Source organism: Polypterus senegalus, chromosome 3 (assembly GCF_016835505.1).
Source record: "Polypterus senegalus isolate Bchr_013 chromosome 3, ASM1683550v1, whole genome shotgun sequence".
In the NCBI taxonomy this organism is placed as follows: domain Eukaryota; kingdom Metazoa; phylum Chordata; class Cladistia; order Polypteriformes; family Polypteridae; genus Polypterus; species Polypterus senegalus.
Genome location: NC_053156.1, coordinates 214,049,269 through 214,061,784, shown reverse-complemented (window position 1 = coordinate 214,061,784; position 12,516 = coordinate 214,049,269). Strand labels below are relative to the sequence as shown.

The 12,516-nt window shown below is 38.5% G+C and overlaps 1 protein-coding gene across 2 annotated transcripts in view; it reads right to left on the bottom strand.

Annotated features, from left to right (window-relative positions):
* The window catches only part of kif25 (kinesin family member 25), a 49,781-nt gene that overhangs the window by 13,997 nt on the left and 23,268 nt on the right, over positions 1–12,516 (bottom strand). For both annotated transcript variants that reach the window (XM_039748421.1, XM_039748420.1), the window contains exons 6-8: positions 10,244–10,326; positions 7,886–7,928; positions 705–772 (exon numbers count right to left, since the gene is read on the bottom strand). In XM_039748421.1, the coding sequence (XP_039604355.1) occupies positions 705–772; positions 7,886–7,928; positions 10,244–10,326 (194 nt within the window). The remainder of the gene's footprint in view (positions 1–704; positions 773–7,885; positions 7,929–10,243; positions 10,327–12,516) is intronic.

The window sequence follows — 12,516 nt, the reverse complement described above, 5'->3', positions numbered from 1 at the left end:
TTGAATTTATGCCATGAAGAATTATGGCAGTTTTCATAATGTGATACAGTACCTGCCAAATAATATAAAGAGTATATGACACGTGTTTCGCCCTAATTGAGGCTTATCAGGCGTACATACTTTTGCTTCCTCTTGCAGGGATTGAACCTCAGACATCAGCACCTGAGGCAAAGCCTCAGATATTGCACCACCTCGGTTGCTTCGCTTACTTGACAGGGTGAAGATCGGAGTATTACATTCATTGGTCTGAGTCGCAATCTGATTATTTAGATGTTTACCTACCAGGTAACACTTGTGGTTGGTCAGCCAGTCGGCAAACATCTGCAAAGGTCCTCTCAGTTGCATGAAGCAGATCACAGATATGCGATACAGTACAATATATACACTTTACACATTGTATATTATATATTAACATTGAAATTTTATCAGTATCTGAAAACTGAAGAGTGTTCAAACAAAATTTTAAATATAAAACATTCTAACCTCAATTAGAATAATAGTGTTGTCTTGTGAAATTTTATATTGTGATATTAGTTTAGTTTGAGCATAGTTTTGGCTAGTCTCTCTTATATTAGTAAATAAAACTGAATATTTATCTCATTTACTTTTCTAAAAAATACAACGATACTGTTATGCAAAGAATTTTCTCTAATACCTTTAGGTACAGTTTTGTTTATACTACTTTTTAGAATTAGCTGAAATACCTTTCAAATTCAATCCTTTTGTTCACTGTGGGATACCCAGGTCTAGAGCTGCTAACAAAGATGGTGTCCTAAAGAAAATAATTTAAAAATAAATACATTAATATATAATGGCATGGTGAAATATGCTACTATTACACATAAGGTGTCCTCATATTTACATTTCTGTGTATTACGTTATAAGACTTCAATAAATCAAACCTCCAAACCAAAACAGAGTACAGTAACTCTATATCATATCTGAAGGCAAGCCATTACTATTATAGTAAATAACCAAAATAGAAAAAATAAAAACAATAATTCAATTGGAACAAAACAGGTTGTGAAATAATTTTGAAATAAACATGAAAAGTACAATCTAAATTAACCTGCTAAAGCTAGTATATCTTCACTAAATATAATCAATGCCCTTAAGTTACAAGTAAGTAGTTTTAAATAACATGAACTATAAACAAAAAAGTATTAAACAAGGCATTTCTGTAAAACTTTTACTGAAGTGTTTAACAGGATAATGAGACCAATTCCATGTGTATTTGTAAAAGTAAAGACACCTGACAATTGTATATTATGTACTACAAAAGCTCATAGTAATCCTGTAATTTTTAAAAGATTGCCAAATCATTTACAATGTGTCCTATTTTATTATTTGGTAATTAATTTGATTATGGCCTTACAAAAGCCAGAGAGTCTGCACAAAACTAAAGAAATTAAAATCCAGTCTTCCTTTTTCCTTTAACTCTGACCTGAAGTAAGCATGAACTTAATGGATTTGTAAGATTTACTACAAATGCATAAACCAGTACCAATGGCGAGCACCAATAAAACACATTATACATAACTGTATTACATATTATTCAATTTTACTTTGTAACAAAATGTTCCAGTCACTGAACAATATTAAACCTAGAACTGTTGTTAAGATCCAATCCAGAAACTAATTAACTTGTTTCTTTTTAGAGTGTTAAATGCAGCACCATTTTATCTAATTTCATCATGAAAGAACTAAATTATTTTGCTGTAGTTTTTGTTTTTCATAAATATAGTACAGTTTATGCTGAAGATATGACTGATACTGTTGCTATTTTAACCTACTAGTGAAATACTGTCCAATTACTTTTGAGCCCCTGAAATAAAAGGATTGTGTTAAAAATATTTAGCTTTAGTTGCCTCACATTTTTATGAAATTTTTTTTGTTCAACTGACTGAATTAAAGCTGAAAGTCTGCACTTCAATTGCATTTTGAGTTGTTTCATTTAAAATTAATTGTGGTAATGTACAGAAACAAAATTAAAAAACAGTTGTCTCTGTCCAAATATTTATGGACCTAACTATAGATACTTTATTAATCCCAAGGGGAAATTCACATACTCCAGTAGCAGCATACTGATAAAGAACAATATTAAATTAAAGAGTGATATTAATGAAGGTATAACAGACAGACAATAATTTTGTATAATATTAACATTTAACCCGGGTGGAATTGAAGAGTTGCATAGTGTGGGGGAGGAACGATCTCAGTCTGTCAGTGGAGCAGGACAGTGACAGCAGTCTATTGCTGAAGCTGCTCCTCTGTCTGGAGATGATCCTGTTTAGTAAATGCAGTGGATTTTCCATTATTGACAGGAGCGTGCTAGGTGCCCGTCACTCTGCCACAGATGTCAAACTGTCCAGCTCCGTGCCTACAGTAGAGCCTGCCTTCCTCACCAGTTTGTCCAGGCGTGATGCGTCCTTTTTCTTTATGCTTCCTCCCCAGTACACCACCGCTTAGAAGAGGGCACTCGCCACAACTGTCTGGTAGAACATCTGTAGCATCTTATTGCAGATGTTGAATGACGCCAGCCTATTAAGGAAGTATAGTTGGCTCTGTCTTTTCTTACACAGAGTATCAGTATTGGCAATCCAGTCCAATTTATCATCCAGCTGCATTCCCAGGTATTTATAGGTCTGCACCCTCTGCACACAGTCACCTTTGATGATCGCGGGGTCCATGAGGGGCCTGGGCCTCATAAAATCCACCACCAGCTCCTTGGTTTTGCTGGTGTTCAGGTGTAGGTGGTTTGAGTCGCACCATTTAACAAAGTCCTTGATTAGTTCCTATACTCCTCCTCCTGCCCACTCCTGATGCAGTCCACGATAGTAGTGTTGTCTGCAAACTTTTGCACGTGGCACGACTCCGAGTTGTATTGGAAGTCCAATGTATATAGCAGAGATGGGGACAAGTCGCATATGATCAAGTCCAAGCAAGTTTCAAGTGTTAACCATCAAGTCTCGAGTCAAGTCTCAAGTCACAGTTAAGACAAATCAAGCAAGTCAAGTCAAGTCCTGATAAGTTTCAAGCCAAGTCAAGTCAAGTTGCAGTACTAAAACAAACAGAGGTTACATTTTCGATACGTTTATTTTTGCACAGAAAAATTTTTACAGAAAAGATGAACTTATATACATATATTATGTATCTTATTTGCATTGCTATATTTAAATTATATGCATATCTGTGCTACATTAATATCTGAAAATAAAATTGTGTTGCTTACACAAAATGTTTAAAACTAAGAAATCCAGTCTAAAATGTATAATGCAATTCAATCTGAAAGGATTAGTTTACTTTGACAACAACAATGTACAGATAATGTACTCACCCCCTTGTCATCCAATATGTTCATGTCTTTCTTTCCTCAGTCATAAAGAAATTGTTTGGTTTTTTTTTTGTTTTGAGGAAAACATTTCAGGATTTCTGTCTATATATAATGGATATGTATAATGGATATGTATGGCGCCCCGAAGTTTGAACTTCCAAAATGCAGTTTAAATGCAGCTTCAGAAAGCCCGAAATGATTGGTTATTTTCTAAACAAATTCATTTATATACTTTTTAGCCTCAAATGCTGTTCTTGTCTCCTCTCTGTGCAGTCTGTGTGATTCGGGTAAATACAGTTAATAGATGTCAAAAAAACAACAATCTCTTTTATATCTTTAATGTCAAAAACATTCTGCAATGCTGTTTTTACCTTTTTTTGTAAAGGGCATTTGAGCTTCTATACATGTTAACTTTGTAAACACTGTGTCTGCACTTTTGCTGCAATCTAAGACTGTATTTACCTGAATCACACAGACTGCGCAGAGACAACACAGCATTTGTTTAGAAAATAACCGATTGTTTCGCTAGATAAGACTCCTCCTCCTCGGCTGGAATCGTTTAGAGTCTTCTGAAGCTGCATTTAAACTGCATTTTGGAAATTCAAACTTCGGGGTGCCATACATATCCATTATATAGAGAGAAATCCTGAAATGTTTTCCTCAAAAAAACAATTTCTTAATGATCGAGGAAATGTTTTATATATGATGCTTTAATACTTATGCTGTCCATTATAAGGCACAGTAGGGGATTTATCCACTCTTTTTAATCTAACATTAGTGATGAATCTCGTTAATTAAAATGAACGGATCTTTTTCATTTCAGCAGAATAAAAATGTAATGTATGTTAATATAGCCCAGTGATGAAGTTATGAAGCTTAATCGTCATCTCTACGGTGGACGCGCAATATACACGTTTCATACATAATATATAATCTGATATATTTGTTTTCTATTTGAACTGGTTTCATTGTTATACAGCACACAACATTTTGTTGTTATTGTGAGTGTACACAAAAAAATTATAGACACTTAACATAACCGATTGAACGATGAAATTATTCTTGTCTGTATGACCAAAAAGTTTTGAAGAGTTATTGAAGGAGAAGTGATTGCACCGACGCTTTCATCTTAGATTTTCATGCAGTATAACGTGACACGAGCTGCCATTCAACTAACCACACGCAGTCAGTCCATACAAACGCTTGCGCACATTTAATATAGACATTATAGTTTACATGTAATATCGAGAAGCCCTTTCATTTCAAGTTGCACTCAACATCAAAATGTAGCTACGCCACTGGTAACGTTATAGCGTTTTATTTATGAGATGATCATCACATTTCTGATAAAAAAAACATGCAACCAAGGCCAAATTATGACAAACAGAAAAGATTAATTTAATTAATTAGTAATCGTTTTATGAAATTGACTATAAAGAATTCGACTTCCTTACCTTTCCTTGTGGTTTTTGAAGTGCGGATGAAATTTGATGTTGTGGTTGTCGTGTCTGATACTCTCGCGTTGCATTCTCTGCATCTGGCAAATCTTTTTTTGTTAGTACGGTCTAGTTCAAAGTCCTTATAGCCAAACGTGACTATATGAGGAGCTCGACTATTGTCTGCCATGTTTGGCGCGGTTTGAGTTGTGCAGCGTTGTTCTTCTTCTTCTTCTTCTTGGTAACGTTAAGAGTTGTGCAGCGTTAAGGGCGCAGGCGCCAATTATGGTGCTGCTGAGTCATAACTATTTTATTAAATTATTTTATTTTATTAAACGAATTATATTTAAAAGTTCAAGTCATTGTCGACTCTTCCACTTTAAGTCAAGTCTCGTCACTTACTCTCAAGTCAAAGTCAAGTCAAGTCATTTTCCTCTCAAGTCAAAGTCAAGTCAAGTCATTTTCTTACTTCAATCAAGCAAGTCTCAAGTCCTGAAAATTGTGACTCGAGTCTGACTCGAGTCAAGTCATGTGACTCGAGTCCCCCATCTCTGGTATATAGGCTGAACAGGACCAGAGAAAGTACAGTCCCCTGTGGCGTTCCTGTGTTGCTGACCACAATGTCAGACCTGCAGTTCCTGAGACGCACATACTGAGGTCTGTCTTTAAGATAGTCCACGATCCATGCTACCAGGTATGTAGCTTGTCCCTAAGGAGCAGAGGTTGGATGGTGTTGAAGGCACCAGAGAAGTCCAGAAACACAATTCTTAGAGCACCACTGCCTCTGTCCAAGTGGGAGGGGGATCAGTGTAGCATATAGATGATGGCATCCTCCGCTCCCACCTTCTCCTGGTATGCGAACTGCAGAGGGTCGAGGGCATGGCGGACCTGTGGCCTCAGGTGGTGATGCAGCAGCCGCTCCATGGTCTTCATCACACGTGACGTCAGAGCGACAGGCCGGAAGTTGTTCAGCTCACTAGGACGTGATACCTTTGGGACTGGGGTGATACAAGATGTTTTCCAAAGCCTCGGGACTCTCCCCTGTTCCAGGCTCAGGTTGAAGATGCGCTGTAGATGTCTCCCCAGCTCGAATGCACAGGCCTTCAGCAGTCATGGCGATACTTCATCTGGACCCGCTGCTTTGCAGGCACAAAGTCTCCTCAGCTATCTGCTTACCTGGGCTGCTGTAATTGTGGGTTGGGGAAACTCTCTCCAATGCTGGTATCAGAAGAAGGATGGGTGAAGGGTGCAGTACTCCGAGGTGAGAGTGGGTTAGGGTGGTCAAACCTGTTGAAGAAGTTGTTCATCTGGTTTGCTTTCTCCACGTCTCTCTCGATGGTGGTACCCCGCTTCGACCTGCAGCCAGTGATGATCTTCATCCCATCCCACACTTCCTTCATGCTGTTATTCTGCAACTTCTGCTCCAGCTATCTCCTGTACTGCTCCTTCGCTGCCCTGAGCTGGACTCGGAGTTTCTTCTGCACGCGCTTGAGCTCATGCTGATCACCACCTTTAAGAGCCCTTTTCTTCTGGCTCAAAATGCCCTTGATGTCACTTGTAATCCATGGCTTGTTGTTAGCATAGCAGTGTACTATTCTTACTGGAACTACAATGTCCATACAGAAGTTAATGTAGTCAGTAGTGCAGTCAACAACCTCCTCAATGTGCTCACTATTTGAACCCTGCAGGATATCCCAGTCTGTAGTTCCAACTGCAGGATATCCCAGTCTGTAGTTCCAAAGCAGTCTCTCGGAGCCTGCTCTGCCTCAGGGGACCACTTCTTGAATGAGCGTGTGGTTGTAGGTAGCTACCTCACTCTTGGTTTGTAGTGAGGCTGAAGCAGAACCAGGTTATGATCTGCTTTCCCAAGCGCAGGCAGTGGGGTGGCACTATATGCGTCTTTTAACGTTTGCATACAGTAGGTCGATAGTTCTATTTCCCCGGGTGTTACAATCCACATACCGGGAGAAGGCAGGTAATGTTTTGTCCAGCGTCATATGGTTAAAGTCTCCAGCGAGTCTCCAGGGTGCTGTGTTTGTAACTTAGCAACAGCGGAATGGATGATGTCACCCACTATCTCCACCTCCGCCCGAGGAGGGATGTAAACAATTACAACAATGACGTATCCAAACTCTCTGGGCAAGTAATAGGGACGCAAACTTACGGCCAACAGTTTGATGTCCCTGAAGCAAGTGGAGATTGTAACGTTTACATGTCCAGAGTTTCACCACTTTGTATTGACACAGAGAGCGACTCCTCATTTCTGCTTCCCGCATGTCTCTGTCCGCTATAACTGTGCTAAACACGGGTAGCTCCACGTGAGCAACTGGGATGTTAGTTGTTAGCCATGTTTCACTAAAACACAGCAAAGTGCATTCCCTGTAGGTCCTGACATTTTTCACCAGCGCAGCCAGTTCATCAATCTTATTTGGTAGTGAGTTCACATTTCCCAGGATCACAGAAGGCACCAAAAGTTTGTAGCGCCACTTTCTCGCTAGACTCTTGGCTTTTACCTTAGCGCCGGCTCTGCTGCCACAATACCGCCTTCTTACCTCGTCAGGTAAGGAACCACTTGTGGTTTTGTTTTGTTTGTTCTCAGCACTTGAAGTTGACTACTTGAATAGATGAGTCTCGGTGTGTAAAATTCCATGTCCAAGTAGTAAAAAGTGTCCAGGGAATGAGTCCACATAAAAGAAAGTGTTAGGAGTGATCAGAAAAATAGAGAAAAAAGGTAGAAAGATAAAGTCATACACGTAGCTGCTGGAATGGCTGCCACTTGCGGTGGCGCCTGCTTGTTTACACACACAACCATACAAAAAACATCAAATAAATGAAAAGAAAGATGGTATGGTCAAAATAAACCAAACAAAATATGCAGTTGCCTTCATTTATGGCACTCAGTAATGGTTAAGCAGTTAAACAATCTTATTCATAAATTAATGTGTCAGCCCCACCATTTACTGATTTACAAGCTATTTCGTCTGTAGTTTTGTAGTTGCTTTAATGCAATTGCACTAACATTTTAAGTAATGAATAAAACTGAATATTTATTATAATTTTCCCCTAGTTTTTTAGACAATAAAAAGCACACATATTCTGCAGAACTTTTACTCACATCATTAACTGCATGAATCACTTTCTCTGAAATGGATCCACATCTTAAAAAAAAGATAGCTGTCAGATTTATTGAATCACATCAAAGTAACACAATTACTGTGATGTACAGTATTCTTCTTTTAAAATCACTGTAACATGGCAGTATATCTTTTTGCTTTGTAAATTTAATTTAAAAACTCACTTAGTATAAAGATTATTCACTATAATAAAATATTTTCAAAAAAGGTAATACATAAATAAAAATTAAAAGAACAAAACAACATTTTTTGCTAAAAATTTGGTAACAGAGAAAATATCTTTACTAAGAGAAAAGTCTATTGTCAATATCAAATTAGAGGATTCTTATTCCATCGATTATTCTGTTCTTACAGATATTGATTTTTTTAAAATCTGTAATCAGTCAAGAGTCTGTGGGCAATAAATGGTGCAAATATTTCTACGTCCTCTTAGACTGACAAACTCAAGAAATGGACCATCTTTTCAAAAAAGGAATTTATCCAAGAGAAGAAATAATGATATACATTCCCAAGAAAGTATTATTTCAAGGGTTACTGAAACAATTCTTCAGTTTATAGCAAGAGGTAAAATGAGGAATGTAACTTTACTTCAGAACAGTGCACAAATTTCTCTGTACTTACATAAATATCTGAAAGATCGGAGAAGAGTGCCACTTTAATGTACATGTGTTTTATGTGCCTGAAGACTGTACCTTGCCTGAAGATGTACCTTGTTAGTGGATACAGCAAAAGATTGGCATTCCAGACTTGGATGATACATGCAATATACTTCAGGTATTTGTGCAGCAAATGTTGTGCAACAACAAAACAAGTTCGGTGACTAAGTGCGTTGTAACACGGGCTGTGATTGATACATGGGAGGGAGACAACAAATCACAGCTTCCCGCTTTCTAATCGGACCCGTGATTGGTGCTTTGACTGATGCCCAGATTCCACAGCTCCTCCCCTTGTCTCTCTGTCGCGGCCATTTCGCTTCAAGCTTTCTCGCCAAGCGGTTTACTTTACACTGTACTGTGTGTGATTTTTTTTGTGGCTTCTTTGTGTTGAACTTCGCTTCAATTTTCACCTCCTGCAATGGCTCCCAAACGTGCTCCTTCTTCCAAGGCTGGTGCTGAGCCTAAATGCCAACGAAGAATGATGACGATCGCTGAGAAGGTGAATCTTCTGGATATGTTGAAGGAAGGGAGAACGTTCACGGCTGTGGCTGCAGACTGGCTAAGGATCTGCAAGAGAGGTCACAGGAATGGGACGATGATATGGTTCGATCGGTCCAATTTTGCAACAAGGTCGACGACGTCATGACCGCCTACAAGCTGCTCTTCGACCGGAAAAAGAAGCAGCGGCAGCAACTGCCGATCACAATGTTTTTGCAGCCTCGCAAAAAAGAGCCAGTTCCTACTACTACTATGGATACACCTTCGGAAACCGTGGAAGAGGTGCCCCAGGAAACGGCACCGCCGTCTGAAGAGACGTAAAATACAGTCATCGGCTGCGCAGTAAAAGTCATCATCACCTTCATCGTCATCATTTTTACTGCACAGCATATTCATCACCATCATCATGTCATATATAGGTACGTGTACTTTGCTATACAGTAACTGTAAACTTATCTACCAATTTCATATTGCTTAACAGTTGTCCCTGTTATTAATAGAGTAAAGGGTGGGTTGTAAACAGTACAGGGAGGGTTTAAAAACGTCCAAATACACGTTAAATTATTAAATAAATATGGTGCCCCTACTTCGCGGAAATTCAGTTATTATGTCCGGCCTTGGAACCCATCTCCCGCGATAAACGAGGGATTACTGTACTAGAAACTAGTAAGGAGTTTTAATTGGGGCCATGCATTTATATTTAAAAAAAATATTAGGCAATAGTATAGGGGAAATTATGATGGCTAATTGGTTATTACTGCTGCCTCACTGCTCCAAAGACCTGCAAGGGATCTGCACTGGTAATTGGAAGGTTGCCGGTTCGAATCCTGTAAATACCAAAAGGGACTCTGCTCTGTTGAGCCCTTGAGCAAGGCCCTTATCCTGCAATTGATGAGCGTTTTGATTGTGAGAAAAGCGCTATATAAAGGCAAAGAATTATTATTATTAATTTTCCACATTCTTTCAGTGCCAACGAATGCTCCCTCTTGATGCTCCATTTATTTCACATCCAAAAGGCATGCAGATTACGCGAAGTAATCTTTCTGCATTGTCCCAGAATGAGTAAATATGAAAGTGTTGTCCTGAATTCAACAGCGCGGTGCTCGTTCCTGCTTTGTGCTTGATGTTGTTGTAATAGGCTCCCAACCCTTTCCTAAGGCCCTGAAGTGATTCAAAAGATTGTACCTGAATAGTGTTTCTGTATCTTCGTAATCATTAGGTAAGATTGGGCGCACCCTGCAGTGAACTCTGATATTTCCTCTAAGCTCCTACAAAGAGCAAAATCATTGTTATTTTTATGTCCATACTTTAATAATAAACATAATCCTAGAAGTGCAATGTTATCAAATGAAACCTGTATCTCATACTTTTGGAAGGTGAAAATACTACACAGTTGTTAAAAAATATCATTAACCATTTTCCACAAATACTTTAAAAATAATGTATTATGTCAGAAGTTATACTGGAACATTATTAATGTTAAGATTTAAAAAAGGAAAGAGATCAACAAGACACCAATTGTAGATTCCCCCATTTATGCTAGGATTAATATATGATGCTGATTCTACGGGCCTATCATCAGCTATATCTAACCAATGAAGATATTTTTTGGAACCTAAAAAAGTTCTGACATTTTAAAATATCATTACAATTTAAACCTACCAAATACAACTCAGAGTATTGGCAGGAAACAGCCTCAGACAGAGCATTAGTCTATTACAGAGCCCAACAAAGCAATTCTGGTCAAAGTTAGTTTAAATGTGCACATTTTTTATGATGTGAACTGTGTGATCCATATTCATTACATGTCCCAAAAAGCCCACAAAACTGATCAATATGTTGATTTGCTTTGGCATTTGCAGCAGTAATAATGGGATATTAGTAAGGAAATCTATCAACCAACAATACCCCCCTCACAATGCATGGTTTACAAGAACTGCTCTGCTGTACTGTGGATTCAAAGAGATACACGCACTCTCGTCTCCAGACTTGGCCATGTGTGACTGTCGCTTATTTTCCCAACCTGAAGGGCCACCTCAGTGACACATGCTAGGTCGTGATGAAGATATCATATCAAATCAGCAACAGAATAATGGTTAGATAAGAAAAACAAATCATTTGATTGACATAGAAAAGGTTTGTGAATATTTTAATAAGCTCAGAAGTTGCAAGTTTGCAAGCACCAAGCCTTTGAGCCTTCATTACTAAAGAAGTTAGCCCTGTTGTCTCAGGAATATAGTGTGTCTGAATCCTGCTCATGTTTATTACTTCTGTGGAGTCCACATAGGTTTCTTTCATGGGAACTCTGGTTTTATACACACATTCCAAAATTGTAGGTTGTTAAGTCTGAATTGGATTCATTTGAGTGTGAATATGCGCATGAGTATGTCCTGATCCCTGCCTTATGGTCAGTGCTGCTGTGGTTGGTTCCATCTCTCTGCAAACCTTGATTTTTTAATTTCATGTTTTATCTGAAACTAAATTAATCTAATTTTCTGTTCAGTTTTCTCAGTGAGGTGATATTGGCAGCAGACCAGGCTACCTAACCCCAGCTTTATACTCTTTCTTCTAAGCTACCTTTAAAAAGAATCCTATATTGGCTTCTCAGACTAAATACTTGATAAAATTCCTTATTCATTTTAAACTGATTCAGCCTAACTCCATATAGGTTAGCACATCTCTCACTGCAAAAATACACAACCTGGATAACATGCAACAGCAGCAAAAGAACCTCATACTCTTGGTGTGCCTCGCATATAAGCATTCTCCAAGTCTACAAAAGTTTAGACATAACTGGCAGACTCACATTAACTCCTTTAAATACCTATGCAAAGTGCAGTACAACACTGCTCTACTTGAATCCAAATGTTTACTATAGAAATTAAGTTCAGTTCATGTGCCCCGGCATGCAATTTCCGTTGAAGAATAAGGAGCATGATCCCTCCGTAAATGACAAAACATCCTTGTCAACATTTTAATAACTGGGAACATCATTTCAGCCTTCTAGACAGTGTCACCTCCTTCCACACAATATTGAAGAGACATGTTAATCAAGAAGCCCTCACACATATCTTTCTCCCCCAGAGGATTTGACACTATGTGGTTTTTTTTAATCACCACAGTTAACTTCCATCATGAAAGTAGCCCTAACTCCATTACATCCTTCTACCAATACCTTTTCTGAGTTGAGTTTATCCACCAAAATAAAGAGTTCCTTAAAGTGGTGTCCCCTCCATCTATTCACAATATCCCCAGTCAAGGTTAACAACTCCTCAACCTTGCTAAGAACAGCATGACAACGTCCCACCAACCATGTGCCAGTCACTCAATGGCTTGTGGTCTGGTGAGCAAAATAATTTGGGCTGAAGAAGCCATAAGAAGATATCTAGTTATATTAGATTTTCCTGCTCTGGATTCTCTTAAACGTTTTGAACTCACTAAGGCAACAGACATTTCCA